At 57.2% G+C, this 21,557-nt stretch overlaps 8 protein-coding genes across 8 annotated transcripts; 4 read left to right on the top strand and 4 right to left on the bottom strand.

Annotated features, from left to right (window-relative positions):
- Window positions 1–1,545: 1,545 nt before the first annotated feature.
- L226DRAFT_467535 (uncharacterized protein) lies at window positions 1,546–2,548 on the bottom strand (the record flags this gene model as incomplete). Its single annotated transcript, XM_067676070.1, has 7 exons — window positions 1,546–1,731; window positions 1,787–1,846; window positions 1,904–1,957; window positions 2,010–2,054; window positions 2,107–2,167; window positions 2,227–2,257; window positions 2,317–2,548. 7 exons carry the CDS (start codon window positions 2,546–2,548, stop codon window positions 1,546–1,548), a joined length of 669 nt encoding a protein of 222 aa, XP_067532563.1.
- A 705-nt stretch (window positions 2,549–3,253) lies between these two features.
- On the bottom strand, window positions 3,254–3,704 carry L226DRAFT_159851 (uncharacterized protein). Its single transcript, XM_067672519.1, has one exon. The coding sequence runs from the start codon at window positions 3,652–3,654 to the stop codon at window positions 3,397–3,399; it is 258 nt and encodes an 85-aa protein (XP_067532562.1). The 5' UTR covers window positions 3,655–3,704; the 3' UTR covers window positions 3,254–3,396.
- Window positions 3,705–3,760: 56 nt separating this feature from the next.
- L226DRAFT_547045 (uncharacterized protein) lies at window positions 3,761–4,781 on the bottom strand (the record flags this gene model as incomplete). Its single annotated transcript, XM_067682467.1, has 3 exons — window positions 3,761–4,100; window positions 4,156–4,345; window positions 4,391–4,781. The coding sequence occupies 3 exons, from the start codon at window positions 4,779–4,781 to the stop codon at window positions 3,761–3,763; spliced, it is 921 nt and encodes a 306-aa protein (XP_067532561.1).
- A 756-nt stretch (window positions 4,782–5,537) lies between these two features.
- L226DRAFT_159817 (uncharacterized protein) lies at window positions 5,538–6,486 on the top strand. The gene is made up of 2 exons (XM_067672518.1): window positions 5,538–5,937; window positions 6,001–6,486. The coding sequence occupies exons 1-2, from the start codon at window positions 5,901–5,903 to the stop codon at window positions 6,411–6,413; spliced, it is 450 nt and encodes a 149-aa protein (XP_067532560.1). The 5' UTR covers window positions 5,538–5,900; the 3' UTR covers window positions 6,414–6,486.
- A 637-nt stretch (window positions 6,487–7,123) lies between these two features.
- On the top strand, window positions 7,124–8,241 carry L226DRAFT_467492 (uncharacterized protein; the record flags this gene model as incomplete). Its single annotated transcript, XM_067676066.1, has 3 exons — window positions 7,124–7,231; window positions 7,310–7,697; window positions 7,778–8,241. 3 exons carry the CDS (start codon window positions 7,124–7,126, stop codon window positions 8,239–8,241), a joined length of 960 nt encoding a protein of 319 aa, XP_067532559.1.
- Window positions 8,242–9,895: 1,654 nt separating this feature from the next.
- Window positions 9,896–12,725, top strand: L226DRAFT_537423 (acetyl-CoA synthetase-like protein). The gene is made up of 11 exons (XM_067681324.1): window positions 9,896–10,281; window positions 10,341–10,721; window positions 10,800–10,859; window positions 10,957–10,982; window positions 11,085–11,090; window positions 11,160–11,291; window positions 11,344–11,397; window positions 11,448–11,862; window positions 11,927–12,077; window positions 12,162–12,219; window positions 12,361–12,725. Exons 1-11 carry the CDS (start codon window positions 9,975–9,977, stop codon window positions 12,526–12,528), a joined length of 1,758 nt encoding a protein of 585 aa, XP_067532558.1. The 5' UTR covers window positions 9,896–9,974; the 3' UTR covers window positions 12,529–12,725.
- A 123-nt stretch (window positions 12,726–12,848) lies between these two features.
- L226DRAFT_537421 (cytochrome P450) lies at window positions 12,849–15,836 on the top strand. The gene is made up of 12 exons (XM_067681323.1): window positions 12,849–13,552; window positions 13,685–13,814; window positions 13,874–14,068; window positions 14,138–14,286; window positions 14,349–14,464; window positions 14,525–14,639; window positions 14,706–14,719; window positions 14,777–14,966; window positions 15,026–15,107; window positions 15,173–15,304; window positions 15,380–15,511; window positions 15,572–15,836. The coding sequence occupies exons 1-12, from the start codon at window positions 13,339–13,341 to the stop codon at window positions 15,651–15,653; spliced, it is 1,551 nt and encodes a 516-aa protein (XP_067532557.1). The 5' UTR covers window positions 12,849–13,338; the 3' UTR covers window positions 15,654–15,836.
- Window positions 15,837–17,403: 1,567 nt separating this feature from the next.
- L226DRAFT_159496 (uncharacterized protein) lies at window positions 17,404–19,081 on the bottom strand. The gene is made up of 12 exons (XM_067672517.1): window positions 18,839–19,081; window positions 18,751–18,763; window positions 18,633–18,687; window positions 18,518–18,568; window positions 18,313–18,459; window positions 18,213–18,243; window positions 18,101–18,161; window positions 18,006–18,050; window positions 17,887–17,940; window positions 17,773–17,832; window positions 17,558–17,721; window positions 17,404–17,491 (listed from the first exon to the last, which is right to left on the bottom strand). Exons 1-12 carry the CDS (start codon window positions 18,868–18,870, stop codon window positions 17,467–17,469), a joined length of 738 nt encoding a protein of 245 aa, XP_067532556.1. The 5' UTR covers window positions 18,871–19,081; the 3' UTR covers window positions 17,404–17,466.
- Between the last annotated feature and the right edge of the window lie 2,476 nt (window positions 19,082–21,557).

The raw sequence follows: 21,557 nt of genomic DNA, 5'->3' as shown, positions 1-21,557 counted from the left end.
TGATTGCACACGAGCGAGGGACATGACGCGAGGTCGCAAGATCGCTGGTAAGTGTTATTCTCTATCAATTCCTTGGTTGAATTTCATGTGCGAGTTTTCTCTGCGGAAAACTGTGGGCGGATCCTGGTGAATCGCTTTCCGATGCAAGACTTGTCCGCGGCGAGACCGTATTCCAGGCAACATTCGCCTTTCATGCTCTTGGATCTAGGTGCGGCCACTCTTTACATGATTTGACAAGGCGCTCTTCGTGGCCCTAGTACGCAAGACGTCTCTATAGGCCCGGGGTCCCTGTCAGTTCCAAGTTCCCGGGAACCCAGCGTGATCCAGGACTCTTCATAGGTCAGGTGAGTGAATTTTCAGAGGGATGTTCCTGACTTCGGATTAGATATTACTGCTGAGGTACCCGCGGACGTCTCCAGTTCACTACGCGACATATGTGTATGCGCATCCTCCGACGACCGCCGGATTCCTCTCAAGTGGTTCTACGACTGTCGTGGGTACGCTTTCCTCCGTGTGAGACCCTCTGGACTCCCCTTCCGAGACACTCGCAAGACCTTTCATCGGAGTCTCCCGCCGCCGCCCGCCACTTGGTGATGACATACGTTTGATTACCGTGAACAGAAGAGGGGGACTGCGACGGCAATCCAATACTGCATGGCTCTATTCGTGGGGCTTCTTCTGCTTCTCTGTTCGTGCTGCGTTGATGAAAGATGGCTTCTCCAGGCTCCAGCATACTGCGCACTTATCTGATGCGTTGACCGCGCCGAGCTACTAGTAGTATGCGTCCCACAGACTGCAGTCGGCGTCGGACGCCGGAGAGCCCGGTGACAGTGGACTTGCCCCTGAGCCCTAGAAACCATGCTCCCATGCTCCCCGTCCCCGACATGTTGTGAGAAGCCACTCGGGGCCATCATCTCCCTGCATACCACGCATAGTCGGTAGTAAACTTGAACGCACAAAGGAGCGGACGCTGCATAAATAGCAACTTGTACAACTAGTGGTATCCCTCAAGACAGCTACATCATAGATATCGTGGCCTCTCCGGCCTGTATAGTAATGTCACACACAACAACGACAGTCAATAACGATATCCCCCATCTTATACACACACCGCCAGAGGGCGCCCTATACTGCGTCGCCGACATCTTCGAAGGTTGCCTTCGTCGGAGCGAACGAGTCCGCTGGCCGCCGTGGGTCGACGCCGAGAGAGCCGGATTTGATCTCGGAGACGTCTGCGACTGACATGGAAGTCTGTTGGCAGGCAGGCACGGAAGTCAGTCCATTATGTCAGACCGGCGGAGTCACGGGAAGGGAGGGAAACGTACCCCGCGGTATGGCGGCGCGTTGCCGTCCCGGAAGATGTCGCGCGAGACCTGGATGCGCATGGGGAAGGAGTCGGCCTGACTTGTGGTGTTTGCGAGCTTTGTTTGCGGTTTCCGCGAGTTCAGGCTGACCATGACCGAGTTCGAGTACAGCTTGCCCCAGATGTATGCGCTGTTACGAGACGCATTTGATCAGTTCCCGGTGAATGCAGTTCAGTCCGCTTCAAGTGAGCGGCCACACGTACGCAGGGAGGTACTGGAAGCTCAGGCCGACCGTGGTAGCGAAGAGCGCAAGAGTGAGAGCACCGCAAAGAGCGATGGCTGCACCGGTGCCGATGGTGATACCGATGAGCTTTCCGATGACGTTGTTGGAGTACTCCCAAATGCTCTTGCTCTTGACTCGCCACAACTAGTTCGGAACGTCAGCACGGGAGAACGAATAGAGAGTATAACAAAGGACATACGATCCAGAGCATGCACGCGGCAATGAGCACGTCGCATGTGAAGCTAGCGGAAATCCAGGTCTATCGATGCATATCCGTCAGTGCATCACTACCAACCCGGCGTGCTGAGAGACGTACCTCGAAGCCAGGGTGCAACTTCTCAAGCTCCACAGGGGTACGGTTACGCTCGAACTGCGAGACGTAAGTCAGCCCTCACCGGATGAGACGACAACGGTTTACTCACAATCACTGAAACGACAATGGCGGTCGTGCACTGCAGTAGCGCAAGCTGTGGGATGGGTACTTAGCGGGAAGCTTGAAAGCGGGACAGTGGGGCATACCAGCACGACCAGAACCGCACCGATCTTCAGGACCCAGTTCGGAGACAGTGCCCATATCCTCCTGCATGTCCATTGCTAGTCGGTTTCCGCACTATCGTCTCGAAAGAGCTGAGGACGTACCATGCGTAGAAGACCTGGGCGATGGCGGCAACTGCAGAGAAAGACCATCAGCCTCTCGGGATCGGGAGTGAAACGGTAGTAAAGACGTACTAATTCCGGCCATTACCGGCACAGTCATTGCGGACCACGGGAACGTGAAAAGCAGAGGAACATTGTTGAATGCCTGGACTCCATAGTACCACGCTTGGTGTGTTGTCGTGGCCGTCTGGACTAACTCAAGGACAAACACGCAATAAACTGTGACCACCGCCCGGTGAGCATGGACTATCCTAATCGTACGGCACAAGTCGAGCTCGAAGACGCACCCAGAACACGGATCCATAGCCTGTCGGAAGGATAGTGCTGAACATAATAGTCTACGACAGATCAGGTCAGCGACAAGCGAGGCGGCTGCAATGGTGAACAGTACTCACAAAACTGTACAAGCAAGACTCCAAGCGCTAGCCAGTTCAATGAGTTGGCGAAGAACTGTGGGGAGTCGAGAATGACAGAAGGGCGAGCCGAGTCGGTCAACCGAGTACGACGAGCGTCGCGAGCGTTGACCACGTACCAAAGGACCGATCCTGTCAACGCAATTGCCGGCGGTCAGTTCTCGGCCCAAGACGCCCACAACAGGGAGGCGTACGTACAGCGGAAGGGGGTCGATGGCTGGGATGGCGGCAGCGGAGTCCATGGCGTGAGCGCGAGCGTCTTGCGTGAAGGGAAAGGTGTCCTGCGCCCTGCTGGCGTCCTCTGAGCAGCGGGGGTAGATATGCCTCGAGGCCGTACACAAATATGTATCTGCTCGCGCACCATCGAGACATGCGTGTGAATCACGGAAAGATGCTTTGAAACGTCCGTCGTCTCGTCCCACCTCGGCGCGAAGGCAGGGCATCAAGGCATGTGGCCGTGTCACCGGTGTATGGCGAGAGAGGATCAGCTGCAGGCGTCTGAGATGCCGTAGGCCCGTAGCGCGGATGATGGCGCACGCCAAGTTCGAACGACAGGCCTGCGAAATCGAAATCTGCCATGATGACCTGCCTGAAAGCGTCGATACGGATCAGCGTGGGCGCAGTGCTTAGGCAATTTGGCATGCAGCTCACGACGATGGGGCAGTCGGGTGTTCTGGTCACAGCCTCTGAGAAAGTGTTTGGGAGTCTGCGAAGTCGCGCACCACGCTCGTATACCAAGCTAAACACCGATTGCCGTTCTTCCTACTCCATGATAGATCGAGAAGCTGAACAGAAGACACATCGGGCGAAGATGGATGGCTGATGGAGGTGCGATGCCCTGCGCACTTGCATGATTAGCGATGTCGCAGCAGACTGGATCAAAAACTCGATCTCCGAAAGGAAGACTGTGATTAAGCGCCTGTGATATCACAGGTTTAGAACATGTTCCAGATGCAATTGTGCCGTGTGCTCGGTGCGGCAATGACCCGAAGGGCATAACCTGAACAGATGGTGAGCGAGTCAGAAATACATACGCCACATACGGTCGAATACGGCACACTTTGAGCGAGCTCGGCCGTCTCTGGAACAAAGGCGACGTACATTTATTCTCCCGCTTTCCTTGCGATGAAGTACCTGCCGACAGACACAGCCCCGCCGGCCCGAAGGCCGTCTCTGATCTCTTGCAGCATCGCCTGCATCTCCTGCTCCGAGGTGACCTTGGTGCCGTCGGGCTGGTACAGCTCTCCCTTTGCAAGAAGCGCAGGTGCTAGATGCTCGAAGATGAAGACAAAGTTCTCAATAGAGAAGTCCTCAAACCCCCATGTATCCCCCGCGTTGCCCCTGAACGTATGACAGAGCTTCCCCGCAGTAGCGTAACCACGCTTGGTCTCCGCGAGGGTAAACCCTGCGGCGGAGAGCATGGAAGGCAGGCGGAATGTCAAGCTGAGGTTCGTAGTGAGGGATTGCTAAGGGCGCCGCAGTGATCGTAGGCACTCACTCGACGACGAAGTTGTTGCCTAGAGCGAACGCAAGGTAGATACGGTTCGCCTTGCCTTGCCAACCAGGGGCACCGAGAGAAGCTGGGATGTCGTGACTGAGAGCATCTTCCGGCGGCGGTGGAGACTGCTCTGTATATATGACTGGGTCGGCATCGTCCAAGAAGAGGATTCCACCAGGCTCTGCAACCGCTATGAATAAATGGGGATAACGGGCGATGTGAGGACAACACATACTAAGCGCATCTCGGACGTTCTTCAGCGCGTCCTTCCATCCTTGCTCCGTCAAGCAGAGCAGAAGGAAACTGATATGAATAATGTCGTACTTTCCCCGCAACTCGGCCGGGAACGGCTTCGTCACGTCCTGGTGGAACGTCTTGATGTTCAAGCTGTCGAGGAAACTCTGCTCCGGGAAGAACTTCGTCTCAATGTCGCAGGCGGACAGCTGAATGGGGTTGGCAACAGGTGGACGGCATGGCAGGGCGAGACGTGCGTTGACTTCAGGGATCTGCGCGAAATCGGCGGTCCAAACGCAGGTCCCTGCGGCGACGTCCAGAACCTCCGAGATACCCGATATGTCAATAGACGATGGGATGGCAGTGGACCATCCATAGATGGCCTTCTTCATAGCATATTGGGTAACGAGCCTACAAGACGTACATTGTCAGCATCGAGCTCTGCGCCAGGAGCACTGCGAGAGAGACTCGCCGTTTCTTCTCGGGATCAGCGGCGGGTATGATGTAGTGCGAGTCGCGAGCGATTTCGGATGCAGTTGGGACAGACATTGCGACTGTGTAGCGTAGGCGGATATGCGGCGAAAGCTAACGGCGTGTTGCGAATGGAGACCCGGACTGCGAGGGCAAGGGAGAACCGTGGAGAAGAGTATAACCCAGGACAGCGACATCGATAACGCCACGTTGCGTTGCGAAGCTTGCTGGACATCTCCGCAAGAACCCTGGGCGCAAGTTGGCATCACAAAAGCAAAGAAGATGCAAAGGATAGACATTTGGTGTCCACTCTCGGTCTGGGTCCTGATAGATTGCCGCTTAAGCGGAAGTCTGTGCAAGGCGCTTCGACAGATTGAGAGCGCGTCGTGACTTGCAAGGCCGTCGAGACGTGCGATCAACCGCACGCCATGAAGTGCAACATGACAATCGAGGGTGCAAACGTTCGGTGGGCTAGAATATCACTGCCAGTGCATGTCAGTGCGAAGTTGAGTTGCCAGCTCAGTGGTAAAGGTCGGGTAAAGGTACAACCTGCACGGACGGTGTAAAGTCGTCCCAGGCTGGATTCCATTCTGGAGAAGCCTATCTGAGGGGTTTCTTCAGACTGGGAGTCATAGGAGAGCACACAGCACATGTCGTGGTGGTGGCCAAGTTGAAAAGTGCAGCGGCGCGAAGTTGGGTTGCAAATTAGGGTATTACGTAATCCCTACTGGGCGGCTGGTTCGCCTACTTCAAAAATTGGCAGACTATGACCGCCGCCATCCACAAACCACCTACTTACTTACAGTACTTACAGACCCGTGGACGGCAGCTGGCGATGCACCCAGAACGACGTACTCCGCCAGGGATCACCTTCCTATGATGCACGCTTTGCGCATAAACGAAAATTTGAAACCACCTCTCAAAGCCTCCGGGCTGGTTTTTCAACCGTGACAAACTATCGCAATAGCTTTGGATCTCATCACGGCTACTAGTCACTCGGGTCGTTGATACCAATGCACTAGAATGATATCGGCGCACCGATGGTGATGCACAACACCAGCATCGTCGTTCTAGGAGGTACTTACATCTTCTACATCACGGTCCCAGGGTCAAGCTTAAGAGCCATATTCCCGATGGGAGGTGAAACATACAGAACTCCCCGGCGCCGCTTCGCACTGCGATCTGTCTCCGCGGGAGCAACACGGCGCGCTGAGTACGTGCTTCGCCCTGCGGCGTATAATGAATCATTTGAGCCAAGCGCTATCAGTAAGTGCTCTGCTTCTACGGTTCATAGAATCAGAAGTTCTGATGCACTCTACTATTATCCTGGAACGTGTACTCGAGTGAATACTTACGAAGTTAGAGGGGCCAGCGAAGAACCGTACAGATGTCAACACGCCAGACTGAGACATACTCCCGGTGCTATCGGTGCGAGGTACGGCTTCTCTTGTTCTTCCTCACAGCCCGTGCAATTCGCGCGCAGAACACGGAGAATGCAACATCCAGACAATAGCCCTATAGATCATGCCGTGAACATCGGGCGCACCACCTAGTCGGTCCAGTGCGGTTGCATATCGATTAGGCCGCGCGTGTTCGGTCCGATCATACAGTAGCGAGGGCCTCCGGTTACGGTGCCATGGGTACTGGTATGTCGGAATGTCCTCCTTGTCCGCTGTTTCGGTCCTCATCTCAGCATGTTCGTTGTGATCGCTTTCCAGTACCAATCACGCGTCACTCTGACTGCGCACATGCTCAACGCTCAGCCTTCGACTATCCAGGACTAACAACGCGGTCGGAGGGGCGGTGCCCCCGCCTCACGAGCGGCGACATCTCCCGCACCCTCACGACATTATCCGAATGCATGCGCAGGCGGGATCGAAGTACGTATGACACAAACACAAGAAGCACGATGCTGGGTGCGCGGCGAGCTCTGGCGAATCTGATCTTTGATTCGTTAGGCTCGGCCGGATACTGGTCCTTGGAGGCAGATCCTTTGGACCCTGTCATAGCATCGGTCGGTCCAGCGTGCAAACTTCATCCGAGGGAGAACATCAACATGAGCCTGAGCCTGAAGCTCTGCTCATCATGATGCAGTGCCGTGGGCACGAACGCACGTACGTCCCGCGCGTACTTTTAAGACTTGGCCGTCTGCCACCCTGCCGGTGTAGACGTCTCTTTACATCTTCCCATTCTTTTTCTCCTTCTGCCGCCTTTCCGGGCTTCTTGTTTCCAGTTTCCTCGACCGCCTAGACCCCACGACACGATGTCGCTTCTTCGCACGTCTGCACATTTGCTTGCCAAAATTCCGTATTTCCTCCACACATGTTTCCTCTTCACAAAGTCCGACATCAAGACAACCGTGATTCCAGTTGTACGTACCCATCCCCATTCTTGTTCCCCTGACCCTGACTTTGACCCTGACTTTGACTTTGATTTCTCCACTCTATAGAGCTCGCTAGCGGCGGCGTCGGCTCCCTTAAGCGACCTCTCGCGCCTGCCACACGTCGTCTTCTGGGTCTGGCTGCACGTCCTGCAATTCGACGTCTCGAACCAGACCATGGATCCGGACGAGGACGAGATGAACAAGCGCGACCGGCCTCTTCCCGCCAAGCGCCTCACGCTCCAGCAGGCGCTCTTCTTCCGCTGGCTGCTCGTGCCCATCTGCTGGGCCTGGTCCGCGTGGTACAGCGTCGAGACACTGTACGCCAGCATCGCGCTCGTCGCGCTCACCGTCATCTACGACGAGCTCGGTGCGCACCGCATGCACTGGGTCATCAGGAACCTCGTCAACGCGCTCGGATTCTGTGCCTTTGAGAGCGGTGCGACGCTTGTTGCCGGTACGTTCGCTTTCGCTTGTGCTATGTACTTAGTTCGCGGAAACCATGGCAGTCGGCTGACGGTGTTGCGTGGAATGCAGGTCGCGACCCGACGACGCTAGACGGCGTGGCGCTGTGGTCGATCGCCGCGAGCACCGGCATCTTCTTCACGACGATCCATTCGCAGGATTTCAAGGACGTCGACGGGGACCGCGCGATTGGCCGGCAGACGATCCCGATTGTATTCGGGGCCCTTGCTCGGTTCACGGTCATCATCCCCCTGCTGCTGTGGTCCGTCGGCCTCTCGCTCGTGTGGGGACTCGACGTCGCGACGTGCGTGACATTCGTCCTGCTCGGGCTCTTCGTCGGGGCGCAGTATGTTGTCGGCAAGACCGTGCACGAGTATCAGGTCGCGTTCTACTGGTACAACGTGAGTCGCCTATCTTGTTGCCCCCGTGTCGTTGTCTTTCGTGAGCTGACGTGGAGCTTCTTGCGCCGCAGCTCTGGTTGTCCGCAGCACACTCCCTGCCTGCGTATTACCGCATGTACTACGCATGATTTCTGATTCCGACTGATGTTTCACGTCTCGGTGCTTGTTATTTTATTGCCTTTGGTCCCTCCCTGTCCCTGTCTCTCTTGTCTCTGTATCTCGACATGTCACTAGCTATCGTTGCACACACTTCCGCATGCACATACCCCGAGTTGGCCGTGCTGATCTCTAGAAATGGCTGCTCACTGCTGTATTTTTGGTTTACTTATTAACTGTTGGCTGGGACGCCGACTTGACGCCGCGCTTCCTTGACCTGATTGGTGCTTCGGCGACTTGACTTGTTTCCATCGAATTAACTAGCATGATACATAACATGTAGACGACTGCTGGCGTGCTTCTGACTGTTCTGCCCTGGCGCACTGGCGGATGCAATTTGAGTTGCGCAGTTGCAACCTTCACTGCGGCATGCGAACCTCTTACGTGAATGTAGAACTCCTTTCTGTTGGAAATGTCAAGTTTAAGGGGCTGCTCTACGGTCCAGGTTCATCCGGGCTTTCACTGCATGACACGACGAACCAGGATGTCAAGCACATTGGCAGAACTCTACATACATAAAAGCGCCCAACGCTGGCCAACCGAAGGGGCAGTAATACATCCCCGTCAAGACCAGGGGTTAGGGATTCGGAAGTTCCGACTCGGAAGGCAGACTCAGAAGCCAGAAGATCCGAAGGCTGCTTCTGACCGTTCCTCACCATTACGGTATTTTGACCCAATTCCATCGTTCCGACGCAGCTTCTGCTTCCATGCTTCACCCGGCACTGCGTTCGCATGCTTCTCTCCCCGACGTCGGACTACCGGGCGAACCCCACCGCTGGACCAGGCTGAGATTCTCTGAAAGACCACGGCTTCATGCTGGCAAGGTGTATGGACTGCTCAAAAAAGCACCAACGCGTGCCCGGGCCCCGGTGCGCCACCCATCTGCCAATGACTGTTGGCATCCGACTCTGTGGGCCTTCTGCCAAGTAGTCCGACGGACTGTCGGCTTGATATAGATATGCGTATGCGACTTTACTTCATAATGGTGATCCCCCGCCGCAGTGGCAAAACCTGAGAAGGCGGCGGCGGCGGCACTAGTCTCGGCTCGCAAAGTCCGTACTGTACGGTACATAACCATTTTGGTGCACGGTCGCTGTCAGGCTGCGTCAGGCTGCGATGCTTGCGGTTCGTATTGATGTTCAATATCTGTGCTGATGACCGTCTTGTTCCGGGATTCATATTTACGTCGAAGAGAACAAGGGCGGCTTCGAAGGATCATGATCACTCGGATGCGCCTTGCGATTGCTCATGTTGTAGGTCTATTCATGGTACAGACCCCAGAGACGGCGCAAGATTTCGAGTCCGAGGTCTCCGTTCAATTGATGGAGTCCACGCGTCCGCTCGCGATCCGATCTATCACGCATGTCATGCATACCGCCGGCAGAGATGTGCCCCCTCGGTCTCAGCGTCTCTCTCATCCGCCCCTCATCGTGCTGCACTTTGTATTCAAGATGAGACTCCCCTCTGCCCTCGCACCGCTCACGCGAACCCTTCGGCGACGTGTGCACTTCACTTCGCCGGCTTCCTGACACGCACACGCAACAAGTCGCCTCTCAAGTACTGTAGCTCGGTACGTCCTTCTCCTCACGCTTCCATTCCATCCACTCATGCCAGGCTGCTCTCCGTTCACCAAGTGGCTCAAACTTGCACCTTTCAAACGTCCAAACAAACCCCCCGTCATACACAGTACTCCGGAATTGAAATCGCGCACCATGACTGTCGCTGCTGCTCCTGCTGCTCCTGCCCACACCCCGACTCCGCAAGGCGTTAACCATCCCACCTTCAAGCCCGCCAAGTTCGACCACGGCCTCTCCGTTCCCGGACTCTACGCGTACCACGCCGAGCACAGTCCCAAGCATGCCGTGTTCACGTACTCAGACCCAGAAACGGGCACTTCGCACGACATCACCTACGCTGAGGCCTGGAGGAGCATCGGGGCGGTCGCTAGCATCATCTCCAGCCATGTCAGAGACACGAAGCCGGGTGAGCGGCCGATCATTGGTGTCCTAGCTCTGTCTGGTACGTCCCATCCCCCTCGCGCGCGCATCCGTGTCCCAAACACTCATCCGCGCGCTCAGACACGCTGAGCTACATCTACGTGAACGTCGCGATCATGAGCCTGGGCTACATCGCATACCCGCTCTCCCCGCGCAACAACCCCGTCGTCACCGCGCACCTGCTCGAGGCGACGGGCACCACGCGTGTCTTCGTGAGCGCGGACGCCGCGATGCAGGGCCTCATCCGCGGCGCTGCGGACATCCTCGCGCAGAAGGGCATACAAATCGACACCTTCAGCGTGCCCCGCCCTGAAGATCACGCGCAGGGCGCCGCGCACCCCGGGCTCGCGGATATCAGCGAGGGCGACACGACGATAATCCTGCACTCGTCGGGCACGACGGCCCTCCCGAAGCCTATCCGCATCACGCGTCGCGGGCTGGTGAATCTCAGCAACATCCCATGTGAGTTTGCTGAGTTTGTTCTGTCGCTCTTTGTGTGTCCACATAGAAGGCTGATGATCGCGCGCGGTGTCCCCGCAGGCTACGGAGAGGTGGATCTCGCCGGGAAGCGCATCGCCGCGCACACGAACCCGATGTTCCGTGAGTCTCTAAATTCTAACTGCGTTCCGCATTGACTTGCGGTGGAGGCTCATCGACCATCGTGCTTTCTGAATCTGAATCTCGTTGGTCCCCGCAGATGCGATGGGACTGGCCACGTTGATTGTGCGTACTTCTGCTTCTCCTGCGAGTGCCCGGCTTCTACTGCCTCCGCACGCCGATGTCGAGATGTCGCGTACTCACTGAATAACTCCATGTGGTTTGCAGTGGCCGGTGAGTCTTTCTCCTGTGTCTTCTGTTTAGGTTTAGGTTTGGACTGTTGTGACTAATCTTGGCTTGCAGTTATCAAGTGGCGCGGTGTTCGCGATCTACAAGCCCACCTTGCCCCCGACCATCCCGACGCCCGCGAACTTCCTGAGCGCATGGGAGGCCGACAAGTGCGACATCGTCTTTTGCGTCCCAGTCTTCATCGAGGTATGCTCTCGACCAACGAGTCAGAGCCTGACTCGCTGATGACCCCACCCAGGCATGGGGACGTGATCCCTCCAACCTCCCGGCCCTGCAAGCGCTCGACTGCATCGTGCGTCTCCCTCTCTCCGCACAGAGCTCACGACTCACTTGCGCACACAGGTCTACTCCGGGGCGTCCGTGAACAAGACCCTCGGCGACGCGCTCGTCAACGCAGGCGTGACGATGCACCCCTTCTGGGGGAGCACCGAGGTCGGGCCCGCGACGATGTTCGTACCGAAAGACACGCCCTCCGCAGACGAGTGGGAGTACTTCAAGATGTCGCGCCACATCGAGTTCGTCATGGAGCCCCAACCTGAGAGCGAGGGGCTTGTCGGGCTGTACGAGCCGATCATGGTCCCGACGGAGATCTGTTTCCCGCACGTTACGAATGCGGAGCGGGATGGGCGGCCGGTGTTCGCGGTGGGGGACCTGCTCGAGCGGCACCCGACCGACGCCGGGCGGTGGCGCGTGTATGGGCGCAGGGACGACCAGCTGGTGTTGGCGACGGGGGAGAATGTGAACCCTGTTCCGATTGGTACGTGGTGCTTTGACTTTCTCGACGTTTTGCTCTGTAGTTGGGTGCTGATGGAGAGCCACAGAGGGCATGATCGCACATGACCCGCGCGTCGCGTCGGTGCTCATGTTTGGGCGGCACCGCATCGACCCGGGGCTCCTCGTCGAGCCGTCTGCGGGGCACGAGGTGCCCGACGGGGACGCGCAGAAGCTGCGGGAGTTTGTGGACGCTATCTGGTTCGTTCCGCCACTCTGCACTGAATTTCACTTTGGCTATTCTGACATCCCTTTCCTGTGCTGCGTATCACCACCTCACGATAGGCCGAGCGTGGAGAAGGCGAACGAGCGCGCACCGGAGTACGCCCGGGTGAAGAAGAACGTAAGCCCGAGTCGTTTCACGTCTATCCGCTATTCGTATCTCGCTACCCCCGGCGGAAAAACGCCGCTGGCTCACTTGGACTCTGCCCGCATTGCTCCGTTCACCGGACACTACTAACATTCACCATTCACTCGTCGGCAGATGATCCTCGTCGCGTCGCCCGCGAAGCCGCTCGAGCACACGCCGAAGGGCACGCCGCGCCGCGGTGTGTGTTTGCGGCTGTATGAGAGCGAGATCGATGCGCTGTATGCCCGGGTGGCCGTGGATGTGAAGGAGGCGGCGAACCAGGAGTTTTTGGACCGGGTGTAGAGCATCAGGCCGCAGGCTGTCAGCTGGACCGGGGTACTGGGTCACGGTGGTTGAAGGTGTCTTGAATAGAAGGAAGCACGGATCCCGTTTGTGTGCAATCCAGGGATATAGAAGCAAGACTATGTATGTAGTATCAAACATTTGGGTGAACTAGTACGAGGCGGAGACCAACCAGGACAGCCGAGTCAAACCGACCCGAGTTCAACTTGACACGACTCGGAGTGCCACTCGGACTCAGACGCCAGAAAATGGTTCGCGGGGTGTCAGTGGTCTTCCTCCTCCTTCCTCCGACCATGACATGCATGACAACAGACACAGACAGGGTTCTCATCTCGACATTGATGATCTGTTGATGTTCGGTGCATACCCGAATCTCGAATCTGATGCTCAGCGCACGGCATGCAGTAATGCACGCGTCCTCTTGGGACCTCTAGACTCTTCCTCGCCAACTCATCATCCACATAGCCATCGGGACTCGGGACTAGTTTAGCAGATCACCCTTTTTACGCCTCACCCTCATCGACATCACCGAGTTCCGCGGATTGCAGGTCTCGGACGCTGTGCAACCCGCCACGCTGCGCAACTGCTGTTCGCCTCATTCGAGCACGCTACACAGCTTCTGAACCCGCGGAATCAGCCTTGCAATCAGCCGCCTCCTGCAGGATCAGCCATAAGTCGTACAAGACACCCGTCCGTCCAGCGGAACTTGAGCTTGAAGACCAGCCAGACCGGACTCGGGGGGAGTCGCTACCGTTGACCGTACAACTCCCTCTCCTTCTTCTCCTTCTCTGCCGTAGACGTCCTCTTCAGATGGCTCTCATCGACACCCCTCGCGCCTCGCCCACCTTTGTGGCGAGCGCCCTCTTGCTGGTGCTCGTCTCTGCCGCCGTGCAGTACTGGAGCCGCAGCCGCGCGAGGTCGAAGCTCCCGCCTGGTCCCACGCCTTTGCCCATTATCGGCAACATCCTCGACATCCCGCGCAACAACCCCTGGCAGACGTTCGCCGAGTGGGGCAAGATCTATGGTATGTGACGCGTGAGACCCTCGTGCGTGGGTTGCCCGTCGGCTATTCTTCGCTTCCTCTTCGGACGAAGGCTCTGCGCTCATGACCAGTTGCCAGTTGCCAGTTGCTGACTTGGCCCTTTCATTCTCGCAGGCGATGTCATACACTTGCAGGTCTTTGGCAAGTCGATCATCCTCCTCAACTCTGCAGAGGCGACGAACGACCTCCTCGAGGGCCGCTTCGGTATCTACTCCGACCGTCCTGCCTTCCCTCTGATCGACCTGTGAGTATCGTCGCAACTGAATGTGCTACGCTCGGTCACTGACAGGGCGTGTTTCTCAGCGTCGGCCACAGTAAATGGAACTTCGGCTTCATGCCCTACGGACAGCTGTGGCGCTCTCAGCGACGCTTGCTGCAGGAGAAGTACACCAACCAGGCGTTCCTCCGCTCCGTCGAGCCGTCGCACAGGATGGTCGTCGCCCGGTACCTCCAGAACCTCCTGCGCGACCCCGAGGGCGTTTTTGAGCACATCCAGCTGTAAGTGCCACGAAAGTAGGTCTTGCAGAGTCGAACGCCAGGCTGACCGGCTCCTCGTTGTCGTTGCAGTCGCGCTGGGCAGCTCATCATGGACGTCACGTATGGTGTCACCGTGGAGGACGCGATGGATCCGTTCGTCCAGACCGCGCAGCATGTCATGGACGTCGTCGCCGTCGGCCTCAGCCCTCCGCTATGGCTGCTCAATCCCCTCGCTATTGGTACGTAGCTCGGCCTTCTGGCGTATCTTTCCTTCTCGAGCTGATCATGTCATCTCCTGCAGTGCAAGGTCTCCCGTCGTGGATGGGTGGCCAGACTGCTTTGCCTGGGCTGCAGCGGTGGCGCTCGGACTTGGAGGACATGCGCTGCAAGCCGTTCGCGCAGGTCAAGGAGTCGCTCGTACGTCTCTTTCTCTCGCTCTCGAAGAGTGCTAGGACTCCACTCACTTCCGTGTTTCAGGCAAAGGGAACTGCTAGGACGTCGTACGCCGCTACCCTCCTCCAAGAGATGGCCCCGGAAGACGGATCAGAGGTTGAGAACACGATCCGCGATACCGCGACGCTCGCATACGGAGGTCCGTCTCGTCGTCATCCTCGCGCGAACCGTTTTGCTGACCTTTGATGTATCTCCCTGCGTACAGCTGGATTCGATACCGTATGTTTAACCGCTTGCGTTCTGTTCCTAGTGCTGACATATAAAGCAACCTCGTAGGCCGTCAGCAACGCTGAGTCGTTCCTCCTCGCGATGATCCTCTACCCAGAGATCCAGAAGAAGGGCCAGGAGGAGATCGACCGCGTCGTGGGCAGCCACCGCCTCCCCGACTACTCGGACAAGGACAGCCTGCCGTACATCACCGCGATGATGAAGGAGACCTTCCGCTGGCACCCCCCGGCTCCTACCGGTACGTGCCGCCTCCGCGTTCGCGGGTTGCCTGGTTGCTGACATGCAGCTGCTCCGCAGGCATTCCGCACAAACTGCGCTCGGACGACGTCTACAAGGGCATGCACATTCCCGGTGGGGCGATCGTCATGGGCAACGTCTGGTACGATGCGCGCTCGCTCCCACCTCACTGCGCAACCCCCACTGACGAGCCCGCTTCTCTCCCAGGGGCATCTGCCACGACCCGGAGCGCTACCCCGACCCGATGACCTACAACCCCGAGCGGTTCCTCCGCGAAGACGGCACGTTCGACTGCAGCACAAACGACCCCAGCCGCTTCGTCTTCGGGTTCGGCCGCCGGTGAGTGCTGAGCGCCGTGCCGTGGCTTCTGGTCGGCTGTCGAGCGTCGAGCGTCGAGTGCTGACTACCGCGCAGGGTGTGCCCGGGCAAGTACTTCTCGGAAGACTCGAGCTGGCTTATGATTGCGCAGTTCCTCGCGACGTTCAACATCACTGCGGCGACGGGCGAGCCGTTCCCGACGGCGGAGTTCTTGCCTGGGGGTGTTTCGTGAGTGTTCTCTCTGCGCTGTGAGGAGTCGAGAACCATTGGTGGCTGACCAGTTCGCAGGCGTCCGAAGAAGTTCAAGAGCACGATCACGCCGAGGTCCAAGGCCGCGGCGGAGCTCGTCGAGCACGCTGCGCGCGATTGATCATGAGCACTGGGCTGCTTACCGTCACTACCTCCTGTCAATACCATTCACTCTGCTGCCTTTCAAGTTTGGCAGTTCGTCCGCTGTACCTCAAACTCTGCGCTATGTATATATCAGGTCGATCTGCCCAGTTGTATCGTTGGTCTATATCTTTATTCAACTGCAATCTCTTTTCACCCGGCTTGGCTCCGGAACTGTGGCGTGAGGGGTCTCCGAGGCTCCGCCCAACATCCGAGCAGTACGCTGAACGGGGCTGGGCCTTATAAGCTTCACGCCCAAGAAGTGGAGAAAGTGCGGAGAAGGGAGAAGGTGCGGCAGCTAGAACCAGCCGCGGTGACAGCTTCTCCCTCTAATTTCCGGCTTGAACGGGATCTGCATCCCCTCCGACTCGGGGATGCCAAGGGCTCCGCTGGCAGGTGAGGGGAAGCATTTATCAATCATACGGAGATGAACATGTTTCGGGATTGCGGGCGCAGAAGTCTGCTCGCAGTCAAAACGGAAATGAAGGGGGTGGCGGAGAGACTGGAGACCATGCACTCCACTCCACGTAGTAGTACCATGTAGTCGAGGGTATACGGTCGAACCACTGAGATCTGAGACTCCTCTCGGACTTGATGAAACCCGAGTATCGGTTCTAGTGCCAGTGCTCGTCGCAGTCGAGACTCCACCGGAAAACCATCAGGCTCCGTCCTCTTGACGATTTCTAGCAGGAAGAAAGAAGCCACAGTATTTGCGATAGCCTCGCGCGGCGCGGTCCCAGTCGGATAGTACTTGAGCGCGATGATGGGGGTCGCCAGTCGGCCACGTACGCGCGTAGAGTACATTGCGAATATGTACGCAGCCATCTCGGTCCGATCCGAGGTCGCAGCCATGTTTAGGTTCTGGGATATTTGTAGTAGGATACTTAGTAGGAGATGGGACCATGGGGAGTCAAACGCAGCGCCGCAACCTTCCTGGCGCCGCTTTACGGCAGCCTGAGCGGTGCGTTCTGCCGCGAGACAGTATCAGAACTTTGAATGCGGGGCGAAAGGTATTCAGACTCGGACTCACCATTACATGCGCCTGGTCCGTCGGAGGCCCCGGGAGCCCCATAGCTCCTGCTGGCAGTGAGTGGGTTCCAAGTCCAAAGTGATGCATGGTATTAGTAGCAGATGGCCCTATGTAGCATGGAAATAGCAAGTCCTCGCAGAGCGACAATAATACAGTATGGACATCATGTTCATATACAGAGCCTCCCGCCTTCCCTGTCCACGGCAGACGGCAGGCAAGGTATGTAGCAGCAACAGCGTTGCAACGAGAGCATATCGGCCCGTGCTCATTGCTCAGACTGGTAACCGGGTATCCCCCGAGAGCCCCGAGATCTGGCTCCCGGCCTCCATGCTCCGCGCGCCCGGCTTCATCTGCGCTGAGAACGTGTCCGAGTCGCGCGGCTGGACCCCGCCCCGCCGCGAGAGTTGGGCGGACTTACAGTCCGCGACCTCGGATACCTGTCATGTCGAAAGACGCGCCTGTCAGCTTTCACGTTCACTACGCTGAACGGGGCTACCGATGAGAGAGAATGACGGGGAAGAGGAAGGAGGGAGGGAGAGACGAAAGAGAGAAGGGAGAAGGGAAGAAACGCACTGCGCCGAAGGTGTTTTCACGATACGAGTCGCGCGTCTGGAAGCGCATCGAGTACGACTCGTAGTCCGTCGTCGTGCTCCCGACCGTGTTGTGTGCCTTGCGCGAGTTGAGGCTGACCATCACGCTGTTCGAGTACCTATGCGTAGGAAATCGCCATCAGCAGCCCCCACGCAATACAATGCAGCAGAACTCACAACTTGCCCCAGATGTATGCGCTGCAGATGCGGACGGCTCCGTTAGCGCAGGTGTTCGGTACTATGAAGTGAAGACGGACGACGCACGCAGGGAGGTACTGGAAGCTCATGCCGACTGTGGTGGCGAAAAGCGCGAGAGTGAGCGCACCGCAGATTGCGATAGCTGCTCCTGTGCCGATGGTGATACCGATCAGTCGCCCGACAAACCCGCTCGCCCGCTCCCATATGCTCTGGTTCCTGACCGTGTACAGCTACGCATATGGTGAGGTCGTGTCAACATGCTGGTATTATAGTACACGCACGATGAAGAGCATGTTGCCGGCAATGAGGACGTCACAGACGAAGCTAGACGTGATCCACAGCTTTCGACGAGTCAGCTTTGTTTGTTTGCAAAGCGAGGCTGGCAGAGGACGCACCTCGAACCCGTGCTGCAACTTGAGCAGTTCCTCAGGAGTTCTGTTCAGTTCGAACTGCGCATTGCGACATCACGTCGGCTTTGGACCAGTGCGGGGGGAGCCAGTAAGCCGGGACTTACCATGACAGAGACAACGATTGAGGTGATTGATTGGAGGAGGGCCAGCTGAGGAGAGGTTGGATGCAGATCGAAAAGAGAAAATGAAAGCAACTCACCACGACAACGAGAATGGACATGCCGCACAAGAACCAGTTCGATGCTAGCACGAATATTCTCCTGCGCACAACAGTCAATTCCAGTCCATGACGAATGTATCTGAGCACGCACCATGCGTAGAATATTTGTACAATCGCTGCAACTGCAGACACGATCCGATCCGCGCGTCAGTGACTCAAAGTCTCGAAGACGAGAAGCTGGATCGGCGTACTGATCCCAGCCATGATCGGCACCGTCATCGCGGACCACGGGAACGTCAGGAGTGCAGAGGGGTTATTCCAGTTAGTGACCGTGTACCACCACGCTTGATGTGTTGTCGTCGCCGTCTGGACGAGCTCGAGCACAAAGATCGTGGCCACTGTCCGCGCACCGATCAGCCAAGCCCCGATCTTAACATGATCAAATGCGCAACATACCGAGAATGCGAATCCATCGCTGATCAGTGGGGAAGTTCTGCAGGTAGAAGCCTGCAACGAAATCAAGCTTCGTGAGAACGAGACGTCATGGAGGAAGTCAAGAAGGCATACGTACAACATTGTACGAGGAGCACGCCAAGCGCGAGCCAGTTCAGCGAGTTGGCAAGGAACTAGACATCGCAAGGGGAAGACGTGAGTGGATACCATGACGCGCCCGCAAAGCGTTCACGTACCAGGGGCGCAATCCTGAGAACAGACAGGCACGACAGCGAGATCTGTTCAGCATAGCGTGGGCATCATGGGATGAGAGATGGCACTCACAGCGGTTCCGGGTCGATGTAAGGGACCTCCATGAGGTCGAGCTACGGCACCGTGGCTCGTACGTGGAGGATGGGATGGAGGGGAGTGTGTGAGCTGGTGGGGTAGACCTTCAACCTCCTCCGTCGTGGCGTTCTCGGGGCAAAGCGCAAAGGGTACCCCCGATGCGGCTCCAAGCGGTCACCAGCACGATGCGGCGCCTCAAGCGGCATGTCTTGTATAGACTCGGCGAGCGGGGCGTGTTCCGGATGTAGGACGGAGGTTTGGTCGTCTGTCGCGTCTGATAGAACTTTGCCTGCTTCCCAGCTGATCGGGGGCGGGGACCCATGAGAAGCATGAGAAGGCTGCGCCTAACTCACAGCCGACTCGGGTTCTGATGGCGACTCGTAGCGATTGGTGAGCCAGTTGCGGAGCGCCCCCGCCCGACGTCGCGCTCGGAGGCGCAACGCTGAGTTGCATGACCCTCGGCCAAGGTGCGGACGTTTGCACGGCTCCGTTCACGGTGGCGGTCGCAGCACGCTCCGGGGACTACGGGGACAAGGTGGAGAGGACGATAAGCGGGGCAACAACCGCTAGCGCTTCGTCCGGTCTCAAAATGACGCCACTGTCTCACATTGCTACACGTGGAAGAATGAGCTCGATATGTAGACCCTGTCGTCATTTCTACATAGCTATTAGTCGTATTATGAGCGTAGGCCTAGGGTCGTCCTCGTATCCGACGACCGGCGGCGAATTGAGTCGACTCCTTGAAGCCATTATTGTCCCGTTGAGCGCAACAGACCATACGTGCTTGCCCACGTCAACAACGTAAGAGAACAAGGTCAAGTAATTACTTACATAGTACGCAACACACACAAGGTGTTCTCGAAATACTACTATAGAGCCATTGAGAAGAGCCAGTAGCGAGTGGGTCCACTTGCTCACCTCCATACCGCAGGTCACCATGGGGCCCATCGTATTATATGACATTCTGCAGACAATAAACGTCAGACGGTGGAAATTCATACAACTGCCATGAAAGTGGATGCTCGTACCTCCAACAACCCAAGATTCCAGCTACACCCCGCCCCAACCGCAGATTATGCCCTCCTCGGAGACCAAGACTCCTCCATTCGCGCCACACCTCGCCCGCCCGTCTTCACCCAGAAGCGCTGTGGCAGGCCGACTGTGTCCCAGTGAAACGGAAGCGCGGCCTTCCTCTTCTTCGGCAGTCCTTCGTGCGAACGACCCGTCGTATGCGCGCCGCAGCACAAAGACTCCGGAATTATTCGCGCAGGGTCACGGCAACTCCTACGTAAACTCGCACGACGACCCTCCGCCGCCGTACAAGGGCCCGGGGAGGCGAAGTACGCGATTTACACGGGCTGAGGAAGGACGGGACTCACGTACAATCTCGATGCCACTACGCCGCCACCCGACGGCTCACATCCGAGGTCGAGGAGACGCCAGAGTGCCGCGATGAAGAGTGGTGCAGAAGCGTCCGCGCGCAGCGTGTACTGGAGGCACTGTGTGGAGTTTGGGACAGGAGGATGAGGGGCAAGAACGCGTGTGGGCCCGAGCAGTGGAGGACGAGACGCGAGTTGCTGCTCGCGATGCGGCATATCGCGAGCTGTGTGGCGTGGTACCAGGATGAGGAGCGACGGGGAGCTTGGAAGAGGGTCTAGATGCAGGGACATGCCGGATACTCGCATGAAGACGTAAGGCAGAGGAGTCGGCTTGACAGCAGGACGGGAGGTGTCGAGGCTAGGAGTTGTGGCTTGTACGTACGACTCAGTGAGGTTCTTCGTTTCCGAATGCATGTTTCTCTAGGACGAATAGGTCCAGACTCGACAAAAGTTTCCTATGTGGGGTTCGAATGGCATCAGCAACATGCACGCGCACGGAAGACCTTGGACGAACTAACATGGATCTTCCCGAGCCTATCTCATTCGTCCTCGTCCAAGACTATCCTGACTTCCACCACCTCTTGCCTCGTGAATACGCGACCCCGCATAGAACACTGATGACTTGCGCTTTTGCTCACGAATTTGAGTCTCGACCAACCAAGAGCAAGCTTGAGAAGCGACGAGGACCCTGAAAGAGGACCTGAGTGCTCGGAAACGCTCGTTACTTGGAGAGGCTAATGTTCGGCGTAGGGGTTGGCTGCAGGACAGTGGGGCGTGGCTTCACTGACGGCTCAAGATATGTGATAAACTCTGTGAATGCGAAGTTGGTGCCGTACACACACAGGAAAGACTGTCGGGACGCACCATCGCAGCACAGACCTCGCAAACTCGACGTAGCCTGACATGCTACCGCCACACACCCCACTTCGCATCTTCACGCGTACAAGAGCATGAAGATAACTGCTTTTGCCCATCCCACGCACGCGTCGTAACATCGACTCACTTGACCTATACAGAGCTTTTCTGCGTCTCAAAGCTTGGCTCGTATGTTCAATCCGCTTCAATCCGAAGCCCATGGTAAGCAATATCTGTGAGTCTGCGATAATGAAGTAATGAGCACCCAGCAGGATCGTCACGGTCGAGGTCAAGGTATGTAGACGCCAGTACTCGGGTTGAGAGCGCCCGGATCTAGATAACTCCTTCACCATCCTCCACCATGTCGACTTCATCCGCACAAGCCCTCCACACGACGGGCAAAGCCTGGATCCGGTCGATGGGAAATGGTGAGGAAAACCGGCGGACATGAAGAATTTCCGACAAAACGGGGGGCAGTGTTG

Source organism: Lentinus tigrinus (assembly GCF_003813185.1).
Source record: "Lentinus tigrinus ALCF2SS1-7 unplaced genomic scaffold L226scaffold_25, whole genome shotgun sequence".
Taxonomy (NCBI): Eukaryota; Fungi; Basidiomycota; class Agaricomycetes; order Polyporales; family Polyporaceae; genus Lentinus; species Lentinus tigrinus.
The sequence above is the reverse complement of the archived record's forward strand: the minus strand, read 5'-3'. Positions and strand labels throughout refer to the sequence as shown.